Source organism: Andrographis paniculata, unplaced genomic scaffold (assembly GCF_009805555.1).
Source record: "Andrographis paniculata isolate CXL003 unplaced genomic scaffold, ASM980555v1 Contig77END, whole genome shotgun sequence".
Classification (NCBI taxonomy): domain Eukaryota; kingdom Viridiplantae; phylum Streptophyta; class Magnoliopsida; order Lamiales; family Acanthaceae; genus Andrographis; species Andrographis paniculata.
Window position 1 is genome coordinate 4,094,357 of NW_026137614.1, and position 25,077 is coordinate 4,119,433.

The following is a 25,077-nucleotide window of genomic DNA, read 5'->3' on the forward strand; positions in this document are numbered from 1 at the left end:
CAGAGCACAAATTATCATGGATTAAACAGTGACTTCACATCAGTCCTTAATTAAACACAAAATTCTGAAAAAGCCCATTCCCACCAAACTCACTTTTCAATTCAGTCCACTCCTGAATAAGTTGACCCACTCAAACTCCAGTGTGAAATCAGTTCCAACTTTCGAGGATTGTGGAATGGCGTTTTGAGCTGCTCTCCTCCACTTTTTCTTCATAATTTCAGTATTTGCGTGCAGCACCAATGGCGTCCATTTGCTCCTCTGCCGCCGCCGGCTTTGTTACGGTTGATCTTCGCCGTGAGTGTGCTCCCGGAAACACAGAATTCAACTCTTTCGCCAATTTTTCGCCATTGAATCAATTGCCGACCAGGACCGGCAGCAAAAGAGCGCTTCAGATACAATGCACGCGCAGTGTACAGGAAGTGATTCGTTTTGAGGAAAATTCTGAAGAACCAAAACTGGATGACAGTAGCGGCCGTGATTGGGGGAATGGACGGTCTTCTGGCGGCGGTGGAGGAGGAGGAGGAGGAGGTGGTAGTGGAGGCGGCGGGGAGGGAGATGTAAACGATGCCGACGAAGAAGAGTTCGGGCCGATAATAAAGTACGACGACGTTTTGATGGAGGCAGAAAGCCGTTGTGCTGTTTTACCTGATGATATGCTTGAGGCAGCGAAATCGCAGGGTCTTCGAAGATTGATTCTTTCTCGGTACTTGGATTTGCAGGTTAGAATGGTTTTAGATAACCGAGAATTTTTTATCAATTTTGTATTTCAGTTCCTAATTAGTTGGAGGTATGCACTGTGATTTTTCATTTTCAGTTGTTTCGTTGTTCTACAGGGCTCGGCTTGGCCTACAGGATTTCTGATGAGATATTGTTCAATGTTTCGGAATCGCATGCTCGCCGATCCTTCGTTTTTGTTTAAAGTCGGAACAGAAGTAAGTTGGAAGTAAATGATTATGAAGAATCTTGGGGAAATCGGAGTCTATGTTAAATATGCACTTTTTGATGTGATTTTTATTGAAGATCTGTTTATCCCAACATCACAATTTCTGATTCTGATTATTTTACTGCTTTATATGATATGTTTCAGATCATAATCGATTCTTGTTGTGCAACATTTGCTGAAGTTAAGAAAAGAGGAAAGGATTTCTGGGCTGAGTTTGAATTGTACGCAGCGGATCTGTTTGTGGGTATTGTTGTTGACATTGCATTAGTAGGCATGTTGGCTCCTTATGCTCGCATACGCAAGCAATCGATATCCAGAGGCTTTTTCGGGCGTATGCAACAATTTACCGTAGGTCTTCCCAGCAGGTGAGTTGAGTAATTTACTTGTATTAGTTTAAATATTTAATTAGTTATTTTTGTGGACATGTCTGGATCAACTTTCGAATAATGAAAGTTGGATGGTAAATTGGAACACAATGATGTAGACTTTGTGTAGTGGAATAGCTTACACAAGAATTCAAATAATTACAAGGGAATCTTAATGTTGTAAATTTTAGATAATTTTGTAAGTAGCTACGATATCATGATTTGATTTGTATTTATCTGTCATCTTTGCTGTTTTCTTTCACAATTTACACCGTCAATGTCCCAAACAGACTTTCATTATATATATATATATATATATATATCATTTTTACTATAGCAAAAGGATGAGATGCACCAAGAAAGAAATTAAATTTTCTGTTCGTTCTCTTGACTTTTTGCTAAGTTATTTATGCTGGTAAGTATTATTTTGCATGTTTCTAAGACTGGCTTCTGAATTTTTTATTTTCTATTTATTTATTTATTTATTTATTTTTATGGTTGTGAAAAGATATTTACAACTTTGGCAAGGTTATTCTTGGGTGAATTTTGAACTGTGGCTATGTGAGAAATTTGAAATTGCCGCATATGCCTGTAATCTTGTTTTTAGATTCCAGAGCATTATTTGCCCTTTCATGGAGCTGGCCTTAGAACATTAGTTGCCATTGACTTTGATTGCCAAAACTATGCAGTGTTTTTGAAGCTGAGCGACCAGGTGTGAGATTTTCATTGCAACAGCGTGTCGCCACCTATTTTTACAAGGTACTCAGCACATGTTGGTTGTTAAGTTATAGCATTTGCAATCATTTGAGGTTAATGCTATCATCTAATGCACCATTTTACATTCAGGGTGTCTTATATGGTTGTGTTGGGTTTGGGTGCGGCATTATTGGCCAAGGCATTGCAAATATGATCATGACGGCTAAAAGGTGCGCCCTTTATGTATTTTTACATCTGCTGCCATGATTAAGGTTGACCTTTCATTTCATAATCCCTCTCCCTCATGCATTCCCATATATCCATTTTCATAACTCTTAAAAGTTAAAACCACTGCGGATTTAGTGCGGATTTAGGGTTAACGGTGCATTTGATGAATTCTCTCTTCTTAAATCGGCATGAGTTTCATTAAATTTATATCCATCGCAAAGATTTCTAACAGTAGTATCCTCCAATGCACGATCGAAAAAATGCTTTGTGATCAATTGTCTAGATGATGTATGAAGTTCTATTGTTTAGTAGTGGAAATGTCCACGTAAGTTTTTAACAAGAGATTAAGAAGTCAATCAAGATTCGTACAAAATTGGGAAAAAAAACTTGGTGAAATTCAAAGGCATTACTTTTCTTCGACCTGCCATCAATGACGACAATTCTAAACATGTCTGAAAAAGTCACATAGGATGTTATAACACACTATGCATTAAGGCACAACTTTCTTCGACCTACCATCTTCTCTTTTTCTTTTCTTTTATTACATTTTCCTTTTTTTACGTGATTTTGTTCATTTGTATACTCCTTTTGTCCACTAAAATTATGCTCATTTCGCGATTTTGATTTTTGCATACTATTCATACATTACTATTTATTTTGGAATTTTTTACCAATTAATTTTTCATCTATTTACATTAGATTATAAGTAATGTCTTTGATTTTTGTACATGCCAGGAGCATTCATAAATCTGACGAGGACATACCTGTGCCCCCATTAATAAAAAGTGCCGCGGTTTGGGGTATGGGTACTTATGATTTATTTGTCACAGTATTTTGTAGGTGTTGTTTAATTTTGCAATGCTTGCTTCTTTACCTTTCAGGTGTTTTTCTGGCAGTGTCTTCAAACACTCGTTACCAAATCATAAATGGATTAGAACAAATTGTCGAAGGCTCGACCTTGGCCAAGCAAGTGCCACTTATTGCCATGGCTTTTACAGTTGGTGTTCGATTTGCCAATAATATTTATGGTGGAATGCAGTTTATAGATTGGGCTAAATTGAGCGGAGCACAATAGTCTGTAGTGAGCTAGCAAGTGATGCGTCGTCTAAATTAAAATAAAATGTTTGAAATTCATTCGAAGAGTGATTGTTATTAGAGCTAGATTGGTTATCTTCTTACCCCTCATTTTGCATTGCAGATGATGTTTTATTAGCTTTTCAACCATTCAGTATTATATATAGCTACAAAAATCACTAAATCGAAGCATGTTGGGGTGAAAATCTCCGGCGAAGTTCTGGATATCGATCGTCATCAAGTCGGGTACTCGAGTGTTTGTGTTTAGGACAAGTAGAAAACACAAACGTAAATGGAAGATAAAAGTAAATTTTTAAAAAGCACAAGTTGAGGAAGATGTAGGGGATTTGTTTGTTTTGTAAAATATTTTGAATTGATATTTTTTTATATGAAATATGGAGAATTGTTTAGATAGTATATATTAATTTTATTTTTTTTTTAAATGTGTAGAAGATTTTTAGTAAAATGTATAAATCTTTAAATTAATTAGGACCGTAGAATTTTCTTTTCTAGTATATTAAACGGTGTTAAGTTGCACACGGAATTTCCAATATTTGGTTAAAGCATCTGCTCCCTCCATTCACAAACTAACGTCCTACTTTCCTATTTACAATGTTCAACAATTACTGTCGTCTTTCTATTTTTATACACAAAATTTACTCTTTTACTCTTTATTTATTCTTTCATTTTCTGCATACAAGATTAAAGGCAAATTTGTCATTTTATCACAAAAATCCTAATTGCCTAAAAATACATGTAAATATCAAATAAGATATTAAAAAATAGACGAGGGGAGAGTATTATTTAATCATTTCTGTTAAAAATACTCTTTATATACCATTATTATTATTACTAGATGGATGTTCTTACAAAGCTCGAGCAGTATGTATAGTTGTTCATGGCCTTTCACTTCAAAAATCTAAGGATCTGCATTTTGAATTTGAATTTTTTATAGGTAATTTTTTTTTTAATTTGAATAATTATTTGATATAAAATAATTATTGATTTGAAAATTTTAATATAATATATAAAATATATGAAATAAAGAAAAATAATTTTTAGAATAGAATTTAAACAAACACATCCTAATTTGGGGTTCAGCTTTATTTTAGCTTTTCCGAAAGTTAAACAAAGTGTCCAAGCAAGGGATTCTAAATGGATTTAAACCCGAAGATTGGCAAGATTTATCTCGAGCAAAAATAGTAGCAGTGGATTCTCACGTTAAAGGACAAGAGAATAAGCATCTTTTATCCATTGAATATTACAATTCTAATATATTGTATACATCGGTCATTTGTTGAATATTACACTTCAACGTATTTTGTATAATGTTTAACAAATCTTTATTGTCCCAACGTATTTTCATCGCACCATACACATGTAAAAATGATCAACAGACATAGCCATATAATGTTTAACAAATCTTTATCGTCTAACATATTTTCATCGCACCATACAAATATAAAATAATCAACTGACATAGCCACATACAACACAATATAGAAACAAACAACGCAAGATATCGAGACAAACAATGCATGATATAGGAACAAACATTAAAACAAATAACATATGGTCCGCACATGACATAGTCGACCACAACACATGCTATAATTGATTTCAACACAAAAAATATATTCATACAACACACATGCTAACCGGCGGCACCACAACCATCCCGTTACACTATAGTTCAATAATGTCCTCGTATCAATCAACAAATTTTTACATTATAGTTCAAAAGCATCTTGTCATTCAATATATAAACACACAAATAAATTTACATGGCTGAACAAATCTATATTATAGTTCAAACAGTTAAGTACCTAGGTATTATTTTATACATAGTTCAGTGTAAATTGAGCAAATGAGCTTCGACATTTACAATAACGAAACAACATATGAACACATAAGCTAATTATCGACATCAACAATGAAGTAGACTATATCAAACAGAACCCAAAGTAATGAAAAAAGCGCCCAATTTGATTTCCAGTTTATTGTAAAAATGACAGAAGGAAAAATCTCATATTTACACTATGTCAACAGATCGTCATTTTTAACAGACTGCACGACTCGTAAGTAGTAGTCAATTAGCTCTTACTTTCAACATGTCACAGCCAATATATAAACCTCAACTAAAGTATCCAGTTTCGTATACGGTGGCATCATTTCATGTTAAAAAAACTCTCGTTACTTATGCGAAGAGCAGTTGAAATTATCAAACAGCCGAATTAGAAACGGATGAAGTTTCATCACAGTAAGAAAAATATTGCACCTTTGTCAGAGGCCATCCTTCATGCTCAGCTTAATGTCTTGCACTTTAATGGATAAACGTTGTTTATGATCCTCGATATCCTTCAAAAGTGAGAGGAGGTTTGTGCGATACACTTCACATTTGCGGTTGGCACATTCAAGATCGGTGGTGAGATCATTAATCTTCTGATTCATGTCATCCTTCAGGAATGATGCATATTTAGAAATTCGAAGATCCATGGAACACAATATTTACGAAAGGGGAAACCCAAGAATTAATTATAACAGAGCATATAATTCATTGAGCACAACAAACAAAATCAATAAATTGATGTCCAAGTTACATGGAGGGATTTAAAATTATTAAAATCAGTATATTCAGCCTCAAAACTATTTCCAAGCGAATGCAATGATAAGGGTAAAGTACAAACTACATTCCTAAGAAATACAAAATGCTCAAAACTCAGCAAAAGAATAAAAGTATAAAACCAAGTTATTTTCATGGTTTTTTAGGAGATTTTACGGAAACAAGGAGAAGCATTTATACTTCATGAACAGTGGCAAACAAGTTATTAATAAATCGTAGATTACTAAATTTACAAGATTGATTACTATAATATATAAGAAAAAAAAGCAGCTATAAGGTAATCTAGGTTGCACAAAAGGCTGTAATAAATAAATGCACCGTATAATTGTTATCTTTTTATTGTCAACAGATCATGCAACTACACAAGGCAAGAAACAAACATAATTTGTTCGCGCATTTATTGAAGTTTAACTTTCATAAAAATATGGAAATGATCTACATTTGTTCGGTTTTAAAGCAGTCTCAAAATGCATAGGAGAACAGAATTTAGCATCGCAACATCATATCATCGCAGTATCAAACTGTCACATATTTGATTTGCCAAGAACCTGATGTTTAGCTCTAACAGTAGTAGTCCAATATTATTCAGAAAAAAGAAACAATGATTCGATCCAAATATTTAAGAAATCTATTGATTGAAATTAATATATGGATTTTAATTCAAATAAAACAGCAATTAGAGAAACACGAGAGACCTCGGATAGTTGCTGGGCTGAGCTCGTTTGACTTTCCCCCGAACAATTATTCAACCAAATTCCACTCCTCGAAGCTACATCCTTCATAGGTCCATTGTTTACGGATCCCTTTCCCTCACTCTTCATTGCGAGGGCAACTTTTCTTGAAGCTTCAGCCAAGGCAGCCACTGCAACATTGTAACATTCAACGGACTCTGCTCCTTCATCAACAAATTTGAAGGCCTCATGCCGGAGGGTATTATATCGAACAGTATGAGATTCCAAATAACTTTTAAATGGATCTGTAACTCTTTCTTCCAATATAACACTACTTTTGGCATTTCTTGTCCACCGCTTCAAAATATAGTGAGATGGGAGTGTGAGGACATTAGTGACTCTAAAAACTGCCAAAATGTGTCGGCAAAGAAGACCCGAAAACTCGAACATATGGCAGCTACACGTGGCTCTCATTTCGAGAACATTGAACCTCACATGATAAACTCTATGGTCTTCTTTGTATTTTGCTACATTATAAATGCCTACTTCTCCATCATCCTCCACTTTGGTTGCCGTAAAAGTTAGAGTGCTGACCAACTCCTCCTGAAATCTTGCAAATACTTTTCGGGTATAAAATTCGGATGCCTGTTTCTCCATCGGAGAGGGAGTCTTCAGAACTGGTGGTGTATTCATAGTATCAAAATCCGCTTTAACTTCTTTCTCATGGCGGCTTTCTAATGCTCTTTCATACAACTTAAAGAACTGGTTTAGATTTGTAGAAGCATTTATATATCCATCGAAGTACGAATTTATACCATCACTTTGCTGATTGATTGACATTTCGGCGAAGAAAGTGTCACGAAGATATGCTGGCACCCATTGTTTGCGGTCATCGTAAATAGATTGAATCCACCTATGATCGCGGAGATCATATTTATCAACAAGAGACTGCCAGCCAGATTCAAAATCCTCGATGCTCTCGGATAAATTCACGCACTTGTGGAAGGAAGCTTCAAAATAAGGCATTTGTATCAACACATTCGACAACTTCTCTTGACATTGCTTGAATATTTGCCACTTGCAGAAACGATGGCAAGAATTGGGGAAAACTTGCACAATGGCAGAGCGAATCACAGAATCGTGCTCGGTAGTGATCGACACAGGCGCACGATCAGACATTGCCGCTAGCCAACTTTTGAACAACCATACAAACGACGCTTCCGATTCATTAATCAGGAAAGCACAGCCAAACAGCACAGGCTGTCCATGATGGTTCAATCCAGTGAATGGAACAAAAGGCAATCTATACCGATTCGACCTGTACGTGGTGTCGAACGTCACAGTATCTCCAAAATAGTTGTAGTCAGTTCTTGCCTTCGAATCAACCCATAAAAAATTACCAATGCACTGGTCCTCATCCCCTTGCACAGCATAGAAAAACGCCGGATCTTCAGCCTGCTTCTGCTTCAAATAATCCAAAAGCAGTTGAATATCGCCTTCCATGCTCTTCTGCCGATTGTTGCGCATATAATTCCTGCAATCCACCTCCGTAAACCCCACTTTGTTAATCCCACCATACTCCTTGATCAGCACAGACATGATCCTTCGCGGCCCCATTCCAGCAGCCTGCAAAGTATCTATCAACGTCTTAGCCGGCCCAGAGATTTGGCGGTGTGATCGAAGACAATGCACCTGATCAGGTGGAACCAGCTCATGATTATGCTCCTTAACAAAACCCGACACAATCCATTTCCCCGAATCCTGTACCTTCACAGACATGGATGCCTTACAACCCACCCTAGTCACTGTCCGCGGCCGCTTAACCTCTCTATCCTTTGTTCTTTTCTCATTCAAATTCCTGAATCCTTCCCTAGCACACACAAAAGACCTCTGTATTATAGCCCCATCCTTCCTGGACCGACGCGACGAACTAACACGAGTACTGAATCCAATACGCCTTGCATACAAATTGTAGAATGCCTTGGCAGCCTCCTCCGATTCAAATTCCATTCCCTCATATGGCTCAAGTTCAATCTCACCTTCAGAATTGTAAATTTGGTTAGCAGCAGTGCCCACACTGCCACTCCCAATTGAATTACCATCATTTGGAGAACCATCAGGCATACCTCCATCATCGTTTGGGGTTTCGATATCAATACCATCATCCCCTCCCCCTAACCCAATGTCAAAATCTATGGCGCCATTTTCCATGCCTAGAACACAACAAATTTTTTTTTTTTGAAAAAAAAAAACCTAACAAATATCGGCGCACAACAATTCGATTAACAGATATGTGCAGCTACAGTATATGCAGAATTTAGCACGGACAACAACAACACAACGAAAAGAGATAGCCAACGTTTAATCCACAACTGCAATGGACATTTCAGCAGCAATCAAACCATGAACTGTGAAACTTTTTAAATCCACCTGCTACAAAAGAAATTGCCGTGAATTGAAGAGCGCAAAGATTCTGAATCACTTACCAGAATCTACAGGGTGTCTTTATAGCAGAAAGGGGATTTTGGTAATGATTTTGTGAGAGCGGGACGACGATTTCTATGCTCAAAGGTATTCGAGGCAGGGCAGGGCAGCGAGAAATGCAGATGGGTGGGTGCGGTGCAGATAATCAGAGCCCTAATTTGACTTTGAAGAGGGATACGTTCGAGATTTACTAATTCTTCTGGGGGCATTCTGAGAATCTCATGTAGTATCGTGTAGAACTGGAAGAAATTAATGGAACGTATTTAAATTAAAATTTAGAAAATAAGAAATAAAAAAAAAAATAGAAAAAAAAAAAAAATAGCAAATAAACTCAATCTAAAGCTCCGTTTAGATATAATTTTTTGGAGATTTTGGTGTATTGCTAAATAGTTTCTTGATTTTTATTATTTAATTTCGATATTTTTGGATGAAAAATACTATTTTTTTAACATAAAATATCGTATTAAATATTATTTAAATATAAAAGTAAATTTTTTTAATAAACAAAACACATCATTGTAGTTTTAGAAACCTGGATAATTAATAGTAATTATATTTTTAAAAATGAATATTTGAAATAATTTATTTTAAATATTATTCATTCCGTTCGAGCTTATTACACTATTTTTTTGGATAAAAAATAATGTAGGTAAAAATAAAGTGTGAATGTAAAAGAAAACACTAACTAGAAAAGATAATGACAATTTTTTATACTCTCTCCGTCCCAAAACTATAGTTTAGGTTGTGTTTGATACGAGATTTAAGAAATATTGATAGGTAAAAAGTACAAGTAAAAGACATTTTTATCTTTGTAAGTGCATTAGTGTAAAAAGTAGTGGCAATTATGTAATAATAATGAAAAAGAAACGATAGTTTTACAGTGATATTATTATTTATGAAAATGAGACTATTATTTTAGGACGGACAGAAATAGTAAATAGGACTATTGTATTGTTACGGATGAAGTATTATTTATTAAAATAAGAATAGTAAAATTATTTTGGAAAATAATAACGTTAAGCAACAATATTATTTGTTTTGTAAGATAATTTGAATATGTATTTTTTTTTTTTATATGAGACATGAGAAATTAGGTAGGAAATATTATAATAACAAAAGTGTGTAATATATTAATATTTTTGAAAAAATATGAGTATATATATTTTTTTGTTAAAAGAACACACTATAATTCTCTAATGGCTAAAATATTGCAGGAACATTAACAAACAACTAAAAACTATTTAAATGGAAAACCTCTCCAATTTTAAGAGGGAAAACCACCGGCTTTTAAGCCAACGAAAAATTCTAGTATCACTGATAATCAGAATACAATCGTCTAAAAACACAGTTCGAGATATGTCCTAATTAATAGGAAGTCATCGAAATCTCGATTTCACAAGAACAACAAATATAGCACAAAAACATAGTCTAAAAGCTTGACCCACAGCTGAATTTTTATCTGATGAAAATCTGATCGTTGAAAATCGATCTCCACGGTCCAGATTGACAATACAAATGTCCTATATCTTCAATAAAAAAAAAAATTCAAACAGGTCGAACAATGTTTATTATGTCGATCGATCAAATCTCCAAAACTATATGAAGAAGAAAACATATTGCTTTATTTTTCTGTTTTTTTTTTTTCTCAAAAGAGGAATTAGGTTATAATAATCGGTTAGGTCTAATTATTTTGTTAGAAATTTTGGGAGAAAATAATGAAATTATCTTATTGATCATCAAAATAAGGAGCCTATATATATAGGCAATACAAAACCAACTCGATATACTCAAATTTAAGTAATCTAATATATGAATAAGATCAAAAAAATGCAAATAAAAATAACTGTTGACTTTCCACCGAACCCGAAAACGACTTGACACCACCGGAGCAAAAAACGACATGATTTTACCGGAGCTGAAAACCACATGACTCCACCAGAGCCGAAAACGAGATGGCTGAAAACGAGATGACTCCACCAGAGCCGGAAACGAGATGACTTCACCGGAGCTGAAAACCACATGACTCCACCGGAGCCGATAACGAAATGATTCCACTGGAGCCGAAAACGACATGACTCCACCGAAGCCGAAAACGAGATTACTCTACCGAAGCCGAAAACCACATGGACTTCACCGGAGCCGAAAATCACATAACTCCACCGGAGGCGAAAACGAGATGACTCCACCGGAGCAAAAAACAACATGACTTCATTGGAGTTGAAAACGACATAACTCAACTGGAGCCGAAAACGAGATGACCCCACCGGAGCCTAAAACGACATGACTCAACCGGAGCCCCGAAAACGATATGATTCCACCGGAGCCGAAAACAAGTTGACTCTCCACAAAAGCTTAAAACAACATGACTCTCTACTGGAGTCGAAAACGGCGGGAGTACTCTCCACAAGATTGGAAATAACGGGACTTTCATTGCAATCAGAAACATGGCTCTGGAAAAACGAAGCAGACGGATCGCAGACAGATGTGCAGACTATGACTTCAATCGTAGACAAAATCAGGACTCAAGATAAAATTAAAATAAAAAAAAAGGGCTAGAAACTATAGAAAAATTTTCAAAATTGGAAGACCTCCGGTACATCTCAGGTTGAATGCACCCGAAAAAACGCGGATCGGTAGACTATATCTACAACATGAAAAAAGTAGATTCTGATACAATGTTAGAAATTTTGGGGGAAAATAATAAAATTGTCTTATTGATCATCAAAATAATAAGCCTATATATAAACAATACAAAACAGATTCGATAGACTCAAATCTAAGTAATCTAATCTATATAAGATTAAATCTAGATATAAATCTATTAAATCTAAAACTAAAACTGAATATCTAAAATATCTCAACATATCTATTAATTCACAGTCCAAATTCAATAAATCTCCCCACTTCCGACTATTTTGGGCCTTTAATTACATAATTTCAAATCAATTCTAACTACAAGTAAATCAATCCTTAACATCACATTGTTAGAATTAGTTCACCATATATTTTTCTGAATGATACAATTTCCGATAAATATTTCAAAAATACATAAAATATATGTACTTACACAATATATAATACTATATTTATTCATATATAAAATTAATATTCAATATAAAATAATATTTGTTATAATTTAATACAATTCATCGTATTTAATATAAAAATTACATTCACCAAAATACACGTATTGAAATGACAACTCTCAATAAGTTCATACTAGCTACAATTCATCGTATTTAATATAAAAATTACATTCACCAAAATACACGTATTGAAATGACAACTCTCAATAAGTTCATACTAGCTACAATTCATCGTATTTAATATAAAAATTACATTCACCAAAATACACGTATTGAAATGACAACTCTCAATAAGTTCATACTAGCTACATGAATCCAAATAGAAGAGCCCATAAAGAATAAGGAAATTTATCCGATGGAGAGTTCAAACCCATATAAAATATATTGAGTTCAAGGGTCTTCCTATTGAAATAATAATAATAATATATAAAAATTAGGAGAAATATAATAAAATAATAACATATATATATTTTACGACATACATAGTATTATATATATATAATTCTATATAAATTTGATACGATGTCTAAAAAAATATGAAGCATCACCAAATACAAAAAGATATGATAAGACAAGCATGAACAAAAATATTTTATGAGCAACGTTAAGCTCGGATTATTTCTTCTATGACATATACCTTGATTTCTGTGGATATATGAAATCTGATTATATTATAAAATTTAAGGATATAATTTGTATATAATTTGAATATTATATTCTAGATTTTAGATATATAATTTGGATATCATTAACATAGATTTAGCCTATAAATATTTATGTATTATCACTTTAATATGTATCTGCATATTTTATAGTAAAATTTTTGATTTGACAGCAACTTAAATTTAAATTATTCTGATCAAACTGAATTAGCAAATTTTTGTATTCCTTGTTCTTTGTTTACTTTTCTTGATTCTCCTTAATTTTCGCTTTGAAATATTCCTTTAATTTTATTGGGTCTCCATCAATCAATTTGGATTCCGTACATTTGGATTGCCTTCTTGATATTGGGCTCACAAACATTACTGGTAAATGAAAGGTGTGTTTGTTTGAGGAATTTGTTTAGATTTTCACTATTTATCCTAATTTTTCACCCTAAAAATATCAAATTAAACACTTATTTTTTTATTTTTTATATTATACTAAAAATTAATTTTACATTTAAAAGATCACATCAATACCTATTTATATCACATCGTACAACTATTCAAATTCAAAATTTTTACTATTCAAATCCCAACTCAAAATCCAAACCCTCAAACAAACACACCCGAAGTAGATTAACGAAGTCACTGCTAACAATGATATTACATTTTGAATGATTATGTAGATTGTATATTGAAATTAAAGTCGATCTTTTTATTTAGGAGCATCTCTTTGAAAAATTTTTTATTACTGGTAATAATATTCTTATAATATTTAGGGTAAAATATTTTTTTTTAGTACAGTAGCTGGATCCCCTTATTATTTTAGTTTTGTAAGTGGAGTCCGTTGTAAACTAGTTTCATAAGTAGAAAATTTTTGTTGTTTTAGTCCTCCGGCGCCGGACGCCCGCGTGGCTAGTCGGAAGCCAGGTGTTCCGCCAAGTCAGCGACACTCGACGGACACGTGGATTTTATTTTTTATTTTATTTTATTTTTTTAATTTTTAATTTTTTTTAAAATTGGACCAAATAAATAAAATTTAAAAAATTAAAAAAATAAAATTCAAGTGTCCGCCGGGTGTCGCTGACCTAGCGGACACGTAGCCTCCGGCGAGCCACGCGGGCGTCTCCAGCACCGGATGACTAAACAACGAAAAATTTTCACTTATGAAATTAGTTTGCGACATGCTCCACTTACGAGACTAAATTGATAAGGGGTCAGTTACGAGACCAAAAAAAAAAAAAAAAAAAAGTTTACCCTAATATTTAAAATCAACAGTGAGATAAATGATCATATTACAAATAATTCTTTTGGACATGAAATATATTTGATACATGTACGCACATCATCATCATTCAACAAACAAATAGGCAATATATAAAAGTTTTATTGATCAAATTAATGCATTTTTAGAGGATTTAGATAAAATCCTACTATTTATCCAAAAATTTCCCTCAAAAAACATCAAATCAAACACCTATTTTTCATTTTTTATATTATACTAAAAATCAATTTTACATTCAAAACATCACATCAACACTTATTTATATCACATTATACAACTATTCAAATTCAAAATTTTTAATATTCAAATCCCAACTCAAAATCCAAACCCCCAAACAAACACACCCATAATTTATTTTCACACCATCAAATTTGATGACTCGTTCACAATCAATAATTGGATCTTGCACTTCAATCACAAGCTACTATCAAATTCATTATACTTCATTCTCCTTGAAATTCATTATAGTTTTCGGGTGTGTTTGTTTGGCTGATTTAATTTATTTTCACTATTCGAAATTTTTTCACGAAAAAGATCAAATCAAAATTTCATTATTTCATTTATATTTTTATATTACACTAATAATTAATTTTACATTCAAAATATCACATCAATTTTTATTTATATAACATCATACAATTGAATATTATATTACTATTTTATAAGTAATAATACAATAGAAAGATAAAAAGACAATTTTCCACTTAAATTTATTTATTTTAATAACATTGTTTGTAATATTGTGTAAAGTGTAATAGTATTTATTAGGAGTATTAAAGTAGAACATACTTTTATAAAAGAAGACGAACAATTTTAAATTGGACAGACAAAAATGACAAAATAATCACCTATGACTCGGAAGTAATTAAATTAACGTTTTTATTATTAAAATAAAAAAAAAACACAAAATAAAAAAGCACCCTGCATATTTTAAACAGAAATAATTAAAAATAAAATAAAATAAAATAAAATAAAATTACAATATTAATAGCAAAAATAAATAAATAAATAAATAAATAAAACAACATACCTAGAGTTAGTAGAAGAATCTTGTCCGTTATAGGCTTAGCACACCGTTGCAAAGACACGTACAACATCATTATCATTGTTTGTTTGTTTAATTTATAAGTACGCCAAAATAACTTCCAAATCAGGCAACTGAAAGTTTCCAATTGCTTTGCCTCTTCACCAACCACAAACAAACAACTCATTCTTCTGTTACGGAGGTCCCGGGACCGGAGCACCCAGTCGCATCATATCCGTTGATAATACCATCCTCAGCCCATCAACGGACAAGATAGCTTATTGTGCTCAGATCCCAGCACCCCACCCACGCCCCCCCCACCCCACCATATTGATGAAATAAATAAATAAATAAAACCAGAATTGCAAGGCAAGACAAGGAAAAAAGAAGGGGAAAAGGAAAAGCCGCCCTCAAGGTTGTCTATTGATGCAACTCACCAATTTTTTTGTACTTTTTACTATTTTGATTCGAAATTAAATACAATTTGAACAGTTTATTCAATATTTTTTATTTTGGATATATATATTTTTTATAAATCATACAAAATTCACTCGTGATTTTACAAAATTGCACGAAATCTCCATACTTTTAAAATTACGTCAAATTCTCTTATGGTTTCATAAATTCTTTAACCCCTCGCCCTCCTTGTTTATCTGCACCAATCCAAAATGCAAATAAGTTTTAAAATCTTTATTTTCAAACCTTGAAATTATAAATATAATCATTATTCTTATTATTTAATCTAAAGAAACAACAAATATACTCAAAAATAATTATTTTTATATAATTTTTTTTAAAAAAAAAATTATGATATTTTAAGGTTAAATATAAGATAAATGAATATTTTTATAATTTTAGGAGTCTAAGAATGAGTATTCTGAAATTTATTTGCAATTTGAGCGCATTTATGTAAAAAATTGATAAATAAGGATGACCGATGGGTAAAGCGCAGAATTTACGAAACCACGAGAGAGTTTGACACATTTTAAAAGTACGAAAAATTTTGCGCAATTTTGTAAAACTACACGTGAGTTTTATTCAATTTAATTTTTTTTTATTTTTTTTTAATAACTTTGGACTTTTAGGTTTGTGAACCTATGAATACTTGTATATATTCTTTTGGGTGAGTTTGAAGAAAATTAATTTGGGATTGATATAAAAATAATATTTAATAAAATATTTTGATTTTTTTTAAAAAAAATATTAAGTTCAAATAATATAATCTTAAAAAGAAAAAAAATGGCGAAAAAATATACTCATATGATTATATTTTTTAAAATAATAAATTACATTCAATCATTAATTAATTAATAAATTTCTCTTATTTAATTATCTCAATTCATGCTATCCCGGATGAAAATAGACCAAGCCGTCTATCAAGGGTCCAAGGTCTGATGTATTTATTTAAACAATTCGAATAAGCTTAGACTTTATAAAAAGTTTTTTAGGCCTGCTCGGCCGGCCCATTTATATATACACTACAAAAAAATTAGTATATTTGTAACAGAATTCCGTTCCTAAAGTTCACGTAATTAACGTAATTCTATCTCTAATTCCGTCTCTAATATCATTAGTAACAGAAAAAGTGAATTTAGTAACGAAAAAATTTCGTTACAAAATTGATAATTTCTTGTAGATATAATTTTGATTTAATATATAAAATTATTATAATTTTTAAGTATTTATATATATTTTTAAAAAATTAATTTAGTGATAATAACAAAATATAAAATTTATTATTTTAACTATAATTATATATACATAAATAATAATTTTATTTATATTTATTTTTTACTAATATTGAATTAAAAAAAATTAAAAATAAATAATTATATAAACATTTAAATCGACTCATTACACAAACTTAAAAATAGGTCAAGGCTCTTTGATCTTTTTATTACGTGCTAATAGGTCAAGCTCAAGCTTTAGTTTTTCAAGTAGGTCCGGTATGAGTTTATTTAAAATCTGATCTGATATGACCTATTTTTATTCATACTATTAATTCTTTTGCCCAATAAAATAAAGTAAAATTGTGCGATCAACATTATAATTTTTTATTTATTTATTCTTTTGGGTTTTTAAGGCAGTGAATTTATAAATATTTAATTACTCTTTCTGTCCTGATAATTTAATTCTATATTTTTGTAAAAATATAAAAAAATTGGCCTAAATTTTCCGAACGGATAGAGTATTTCTCTAAATTTTTAAATTTTAATTTTTTTAATAAAATTATATTCGATTTTCAATTATCTCAATTGATGCAATCTGCATAATCTATAATGCCCCACCCCACCCCAATATCAAATTCATTCATTCATTTCTTACAGTTTGTTCAATCAGTTTCTCTCAAGTTGAAAGTTCCCTTTCATCATCTTCCTTCTTCTTCTTCTTCTTATTTGTTTCTTTCTCTCAGCTAATCCAAATCTCACCAACAGCTCATTAATCGATCGATAAATGCATTGCAGCCAACAGCACTTGCTTCAACACCAAGCACCAACACCATTTTAGTCTCTTCTTACAAAGCATATTCATTAATCAATGTTCGATATATAGACTGTCGGAACGACGACAGGTTCAACATAATTTTTGAAGCTACCTACTAATCTCCCATGGCTGATCCTCCCCTCAAATTCGTAAGTTGTTATTTATAAATCTAGCAGCTTTTTAATGATTTTTTTTATATATATAACTAATTAATTGTCTGTTATAATTAATGCAATTTTTGTTTAATTTCCAGAGAAAGAAGAAGACGATGAATGAAGAACAAAAGAGGGAGGAACTCGAAAGAGAGGTAATTAAGCAAGAAACAAATTAGCCAAAATTACCCATAATTTCCTAGTATTTTCGAAATTCAGTTTAAATTTATCTTATACTTTAAAAATTGCACGACGATTCTTAGATTTTAAAAAACATTGTATAAAATTCTTTTTTTTGGTGATAGAAAGATGATTGTCCATTTACGTTTTTTTATGACGAATTTCATGCAATATTTTTAAAAAATTTCATGCAAATTTTAAAGTATAAAAATTTATACTAAAATTTGAAATTACAAAAGAGTTATAGATAAATTTGTCTTTCTTTTCTTTTTTTTTTTTTTTTTTTTTTTTTTTTTTTTTTTTTTTCTCTTCTATATATATATATATTTCTTTTGGCTAAACCAGTGGTGTGCATAGTTTGTGAGGGTACAACGTACAACCAAGACAAGGGCTATCTCATGTCTGTTTCTCTCGTAGGGGCCTAGACTTACATCAATACATACATTATATATATATATATTTACATACGTCATGGCTTCCAAGCTAATTCTCACCTTAGTGTTTAATGTACCCAACAAACCTTCCTGGTTTAGTTATTAGACATGTTTCAAAGTGTTTTAAATACTTTCTATTATTTTCGAAATAATTATAAAAATTTGAGCAAAAAAAGAATATTAATTTAATCATGATGTTTTGAAAGAAAATAGTATTGTACTTACATAATACTCCATTTGTCCGTAAAAATTATTTATTTATTATATTTTTTAATGATAAATACAGAGTCTGAATCTTTAAAAGTGTGGTAATAAAAAATTCTGTCGAACTATTTTCAAATGAACTATTATTCTTCTGTGAAAAAAAAAAATCACTAAAAATTCTCATCTTTGTAAAACTAAGGGCACGGTAAAGATCTAATGTTGAAAATGCATTAGGTTGCGGTGCTTCACAAAATGCTCGATTACGAGAAGAAGGTGCACGATTATCTCGAACAACTCAATAATCAACAAGATCCTTCCTCTTCTCTTACCATTCCAAACTTCCTCCCACCTAAGGTATACAATACAATCCTTAATTTTTATTTATTTTATTTATTTTTTTTGTGCTCGAAATCTATGGCAACATTTTCCTTATCTCATTTGATTTGCCTTTCTACATTTTTGTTGACAAACTCAGATCTTTTCTCTTTAGATAGAAGCTTTTGGAGTTTTTTAAAAAAAAAATTAGATATAGCAAAAAGATTCAGTGTTTGATGTGAAATTTTATGGAAAAAAATAAGTATTTGATATATATATATATTTTTTTTATGAGCATGATCAAAATTTTATAAAACGTGTATGAATATAGACCATAAATTTTGGGGCTTGTGGTTAATCCCTTTTAACACATAATGTTTGAGAAGTATTTGTAAATAAACTCGATGAATGACTTCAGATGAAAGAGATACTTGCCGAGTTATCAATAGTCGAGAGTGAGATCACACATCTCGAGAGCCAAATCAAACATCTTCAAGCTCAAGTGAAGCACGAAAAGGAAGTTAATATCGAGACAAAATACAAACAATGGGGGCGAGGAAACCTTAATAAAATCCGTCAACATGAATCTTCGCCTCTCCCACCAAATCCGAACATCATTAGCAAAAGGGCCAACGAGAAAATCGCATTTGACACCAAAGCTATGCATTTCATCAACAAGGCAATTAAAGGAGATTATAACCTAAGCGACTTTAGTGTGAACGAAAAGGTGATGAACTCAAAGGGATTCTCGAGTCAGAAGGAGAATAAATTTCAATACGATGGAGGAATATATAACGAGAAAATCTCGAGAAAAAGTGGCATACTAAAACCTCCCTCGCCGTTAAGAGAGCCGAGGCATCATGCCACGCCTAGAGTATGAAATTCTTAGCTTATCAAACTTTATAAATTCGAATCCAATTAAATTTACCTTGTGAGTTCGCTTTTGGGAAAGTTTTTCCATTTTTGGTTATTAAAATTTTTATTTTTAGAGGGAAAATTAGGAATTGGTTGTGATATTTTTGCTAAAAATAAAATATTTACAATGAATCACGTGAAGAAATAAACAACATATAAGGTAAAGATGCAATATACCTAATTCTAATTGATATGTATTTAGTTAATTCTATGGAAATTTTTGGTGTTTTAGGATTTTTGAATTTGAATGTATTTTTTTTTTTTTAAAAAAACATATAAAATAAATATGAATGTATCCAACATATATAATCCATTTAAAATGTTACATTAAAATTTCATCATCTATTGAAACATTACATTCAATACTTATTTTATATGTTTTTATTGTAAACTGCAATATACCTAATTGATATGTATTTAGTAAATTCTACTTAGAATATTTTTATTTTATAACGAATAGTGAGTTTACTTAATTTTGATTTAAATAGTATTTTGATGTTATATTTGTGAGAAAAAAAATATATTTTTATTAAAAATCGTATCATGAATATCATTTGTTGAAAATCGTATACATTTCTAACATTCTCCATTGCTCTTTTTATTCCATAACATCTTAATATTATTTCAGAGAGACCGAAATCTTGAGGTGTCGAATGAAATGCCGGCACACAAGGCTGGCTCGACTCCATTGCATTTGGAGGAAGAAAACATCCAACGATGGCCGCCTAATAAGCTGTCCGAGAACATAATGAAGTGCTTAATCTTCATTTTTGTGAGATTACTCCGAACATCGAGAGTAATGGAGTTAGAAAAGTCCGGGCCCATTGCTCGTTCCACCAACTTTTCCCTTAGCTTCCGAGCAGAGACAACCTCGAATTTAAAGACGAGCGTCATGTTCCAAAAAGATTCGCGGCAGCAAGATCCTTACGGCGTCTTTGATTCCGAAGAATCCATTCCTAGGGATATTGGTCCTTACAAGAACTTGGTTAGACTTACCTCGACTTCCATGGACCTCAAGTGCATTCAGAGTTCAAGTTCCGTGCCTCTTTTGCAAAAGTTAAAGTGAGTGAAAAATGATGAATACATTTATTTCCTAGGCTCTATGCTGATCCGGTCAAGTTAGCATGGATCAGCATATGTTATAGAAGTGACCAATATATATATTTTTATATATATCTCAGCATATGTTGTGTTATAAGATAACATATGCTAAATTATAATTATAATATGATATATATTGTATTATAAATATGCAGAGATATACATAAATATATGTTGGTCACCCTTATAACATATGTTGATCCGTTCACATCAGCACCATGCTGATTTGATCGGATCAGCAGCCGATCCATGCCCTATTTCATTTTTAAAAATACTAAGGCGGAATTCGCACTATTGTCTCTCATAGTTTAAAAGCTACAATTATTTTTCTTTCATTGAGTTTTTAAAAACATTGGGTAGAATTTTCAATCTGCAGTACTCAAACAATAATAGTTTATACCAATCTTTAAATTTTAGATATTTTGGAAATTATGTGCAATATTCTTTAAAACACAAGGGAAAGAATGTTGCACAGTTTCTAATCTACCGTGCAAAATTTTTAAATTCTTTAGCAATTTTTTATTTTATTTTTTGAAATTTAATGAATTAATGATTATATTCTCTCTCTTGGTTAAAATTTGTTTAGGGTTTTGATGGATGGCCTTCAAAAGGTGGACTTGAGGTTCTTGAGTCATCAACAAAAATTAGCCTTTTGGATCAACATCTACAATGCTTGTATCATGCATGTACTTTATTTTTCCCAACTCCATATATTAATAATTATCTATTTTATTATATATATTAATTGAAGATATATGTTTTATGATTTTTAATTATCCAGGGATATCTTCAATATGGGGTTCCTACGGTTTTTGGTCCTGAGAATCTCTTGTCTCTCATGAACAAGGTAACTAACTAATTCTTGTTATTATGAAAATTTGCGAATTTGATTGTATAGCTAAAGTCAATTATAAGGGCATAAATCAAATGCTGGTCCGATCAGTGTTGATTTATACGGATGAACAATATATATTTATACATATATCAGTATATTTATTATATTATAAAATAACATATGATATCTTATATTACATTATATGTTGTACTATGTATAAATATATGGTGATCACCAGCATAGTATATGATGATCCGGTCAAAACAGCATCATGTTGACTAAGCTGGATCAGTACGGAATCTGTAGCCCAATTATATTACAATTTTTATTTATGTATGTCTCATATTTTATTTCATTTTTCTTTTTTGAAAAAAAAGTTACACATTTTAATTATGTTTTAAATTTTAATTTCCTTTTATTTTAATATACTGCTTACTTATCTTAATTTTTAATTTATAATTATTTTATTCTATTGTAATACTTTTATAAATATATTCTTAATTATTTATTAATTGACTCTTCATAAATTATCGTATCTACGTGACACTATATTTGATACGGAGGAAGTATAAGAATCATATTAAAAGCGTGTATTTATTTTGTGAGAATGTTGAAAAAAAAAATTTATGTGAGAATCGTGTAAAAAATATAAAAATAATGAAGGTGTGTAGTGTATTAATATTTTTGAAAAAATATGAAAAAAAAAATGTAGAAGAACAAAACATGTATATCTTTACAAATAATTGACATATATGTATTTGTAATATTGGAATTTATTCATCTTCGTGTGGCTGATCAAGCAGGCAAGTTTGAACATCTCCGGTAACGACATTAACGCTCAAGCAATCGAACATTTTATCTTGAGGAAACCCCAAGATTCAGCCGTCAAAGAGGTATCCATGTTTCACATAAAAAAAAAAACAGTACATATTTTCCTCTGACATAAAAAATAAATAAATAAATGAGATAAATATTGTTATATGAGCTGACATGTCGCTCATGTTGAAAGAAAAAAGAATGCAACAATTTTCAATTCTAGTGTTGATGTGATTTACCTTTATATATTTAAAATCTATGTTTGTATATTTATTTAAAAAAGTTATGTTCATGTCAATATTTTCTATTGAAAATTACTACGTTTATATATTAACACACATGACAATATGATATTTTCAGCTACTATGAATAAAATAGAGAACTATTTATACAGACTTTATTTTAATGACCAAAAGTAAGTATGCAGACTAAAAATATATTTATCCTAAAATAAATGAATTCATGCATCACTTGCTCTCAGATACTAAGCAAAGGCAACGACAACAACAAAGAGACGATAGTACGTGAACTCTATGGACTCGATACACCCGATCCAAACATTACATTCGCCCTTTGTTGTGGTACTCGCTCATCACCCGCGGTATGTTCTTAAGAAAATTAGAAATTATATCATATACTTAAGATTATTTATTACTTTTACCATATGTCACTAAGAAAAAGATAATTTTCTTGTCCCGACCATACATGATCAAAATCCAATTAACAAGATCGATAAGATAAAAGTGATAGTTGACCATAGATAGATGACTAAATTTGTCATATTTCTATATATTTTTAGAAACAAACTCTTAAAACCAATTAAAAAATATAAATTTAGTCCCGCACTCATGATTGATGTCAATCTTGTCCCATATGTTTCTTCAACAATACTATGCTTCGGAAATTTCACATTTGTTTTGCCATTGGGAGAAAAAATAAATTAAGTTATTTATTTATTATTTCTTTTGTCGTAAAAAAATTATGCTTATTTTTTTGAATATCATAAAAAAAAAGTATACTTCTTCCATTTTACATGTATCTATTCATTTGCTTTTTTTTTTTAATATTAAATTTTGAATATTAGTATTTTTTTTATAATATAGTAGAATGAATGGGTGAATAGTCAATTATACCTCTAAAATTTTAATACTATATATTTTATATACTATAGTATTTTTGTAATTTACGTATAAAATGTAAAGATTCTTTTAATTACGAGGAAAGTACTATTGCTAAAATCAAAATTGATAGAAGTGATTTCAAATTGATCAAAATAACAAAATAAATAGATTGATTCCATATCGAAGGAGTATTACTTTTTTTTTTAGGTTGCGGATCCGGTGCTGACACAATCAAATTAGCATGATGTTGATTTGATCGAGTCAGTATATCACATAAAGATATCCAACATATATTATATACTATCATAGCACATTTATGATACAAACATATATTATGTTACAATTCAACATATGATATCTTATAATACATCATATGTTGTATCCAAAAATATATGTTGACTACTTTTATGAGATATGCTGACCCGATCAAATCAGCATTGAATCAGCGACTAGCACCTGATCCGCGCCTCCCTTCATATATTTTTCTTTACGGTATAATGCAAAAATAACTAAACGCACACATTTACATTAAAATTTATCCAAAATACTCTCCTCAATTCGACCCTGATTCCCAATCTCCTCTACTATAAATTTCGACATGCGTATTGTTCTTCACTTTGAATTTGTCGTCGCAATATATATAGGTGAAGATATACACGGCGGAGGGAGTGATTACCGAGCTAGAAAGATCGAAACTAGAGTATCTACAAGCATCAATTGTGGTAACAAGTAGCAAAAGAATTGCTCTCCCCGAGCTTCTGTTGAGGAACATGAATGAGTTTGTGAGCGAGCCCGAGTCGATGATGGAGTGGGTGTGCCAACAGCTGCCGACGTCCGGGACACTCAGGAAGTCGATCGTCGACTGTTTCCGGGGACCTCAGGCTGCAGCAGCCAAGCCTTCATCATCATCTTCTTCTTCATCATCTACTTTGGTTGAGAAAATACCCTATGAGTATGAGTTTCAGTACTTATTGGCAATGTGATTCAACCAATCTCTCTCTATATATATATATACATGTTAATTGTATGTATCCATGGAGATGAATAATTATAATTCTAGTTTAGTGAATATTTTTTTCGGGATAAATTATACTCTCTCCGTCCCACTGGTTCCTTATATTTATCAATATTAAGCACACTTAACAAATATAAATTAATTAAATTAAATTACACGTAGGATCTACTCAAAATCTATTTATTTCTATTTCTCTTCAATTAACAAATATTTTTATTTATTTTTAAAACTCTTCATTTTTTTATAAAACTAATTTATGATAAAAAATAAATAAATATGTTTTTGTAATATCCCCGGAGTTGGGCTGGTACTAGGCCATCAAAGGATAAATATAAGTTAAATGAATTAAATAGACTCTTCACGTCAACAATGTGCATATTCG

General features: G+C 31.2%; 3 protein-coding genes across 3 annotated transcripts; 2 read left to right on the forward strand and 1 right to left on the reverse strand.

Annotated features, from left to right (window-relative positions):
• The first annotated feature begins 136 nt into the window (after window positions 1-136).
• On the forward strand, window positions 137-3,698 carry LOC127239306 (protein RETICULATA-RELATED 1, chloroplastic). The gene is made up of 7 exons (XM_051257395.1): window positions 137-719; window positions 834-932; window positions 1,088-1,308; window positions 1,998-2,067; window positions 2,155-2,234; window positions 2,968-3,032; window positions 3,114-3,698. The coding sequence occupies exons 1-7, from the start codon at window positions 240-242 to the stop codon at window positions 3,305-3,307; spliced, it is 1,209 nt and encodes a 402-aa protein (XP_051113352.1). The 5' UTR covers window positions 137-239; the 3' UTR covers window positions 3,308-3,698.
• Window positions 3,699-4,998: 1,300 nt separating this feature from the next.
• Window positions 4,999-9,279, reverse strand: LOC127239365 (protein FAR1-RELATED SEQUENCE 5). The gene is made up of 3 exons (XM_051257471.1): window positions 9,087-9,279; window positions 6,625-8,813; window positions 4,999-5,763 (listed from the first exon to the last, which is right to left on the reverse strand). The coding sequence occupies exons 2-3, from the start codon at window positions 8,809-8,811 to the stop codon at window positions 5,590-5,592; spliced, it is 2,361 nt and encodes a 786-aa protein (XP_051113428.1). The 5' UTR covers window positions 8,812-8,813; window positions 9,087-9,279; the 3' UTR covers window positions 4,999-5,589.
• Window positions 9,280-17,455: 8,176 nt separating this feature from the next.
• Window positions 17,456-24,775, forward strand: LOC127266723 (uncharacterized). Its single transcript, XM_051297082.1, has 10 exons — window positions 17,456-17,756; window positions 17,861-17,914; window positions 18,812-18,931; window positions 19,311-19,766; window positions 20,436-20,869; window positions 21,495-21,594; window positions 21,690-21,755; window positions 22,547-22,636; window positions 23,041-23,160; window positions 24,325-24,775. The coding sequence occupies exons 1-10, from the start codon at window positions 17,733-17,735 to the stop codon at window positions 24,661-24,663; spliced, it is 1,803 nt and encodes a 600-aa protein (XP_051153039.1). The 5' UTR covers window positions 17,456-17,732; the 3' UTR covers window positions 24,664-24,775.
• Window positions 24,776-25,077: the final 302 nt, after the last annotated feature.

Excerpts from the sequence above, each read along its gene's own strand:
- LOC127266723 (XM_051297082.1), top strand. The coding sequence starts at position 17,733 with ATGGCTGATCCTCCCCTCAAATTC. Across the intron at positions 17,757-17,860 it reads CTGATCCTCCCCTCAAATTC|AGAAAGAAGAAGACGATGAA; the intron begins GTAAGTTGTTAT and ends TTTAATTTCCAG. Across the intron at positions 19,767-20,435 it reads GGCATCATGCCACGCCTAGA|AGAGACCGAAATCTTGAGGT; the intron begins GTATGAAATTCT and ends ATATTATTTCAG.
- LOC127239306 (XM_051257395.1), top strand. The coding sequence starts at position 240 with ATGGCGTCCATTTGCTCCTCTGCCGCCGCCGGCTTTGTTACGGTTGAT. Across the intron at positions 1,309-1,997 it reads ACCGTAGGTCTTCCCAGCAG|TGTTTTTGAAGCTGAGCGAC; the intron begins GTGAGTTGAGTA and ends AAAACTATGCAG. Across the intron at positions 3,033-3,113 it reads AAAAAGTGCCGCGGTTTGGG|GTGTTTTTCTGGCAGTGTCT; the intron begins GTATGGGTACTT and ends TTTACCTTTCAG.
- LOC127239365 (XM_051257471.1), bottom strand. The coding sequence starts at position 8,811 with ATGGAAAATGGCGCCATAGATTTTGACATTGGGTTAGGGGGAGGGGAT. Across the intron at positions 5,764-6,624 it reads CAGCCCAGCAACTATCCGAG|GATGACATGAATCAGAAGAT; the intron begins GTCTCTCGTGTT and ends TCATTCCTGAAG.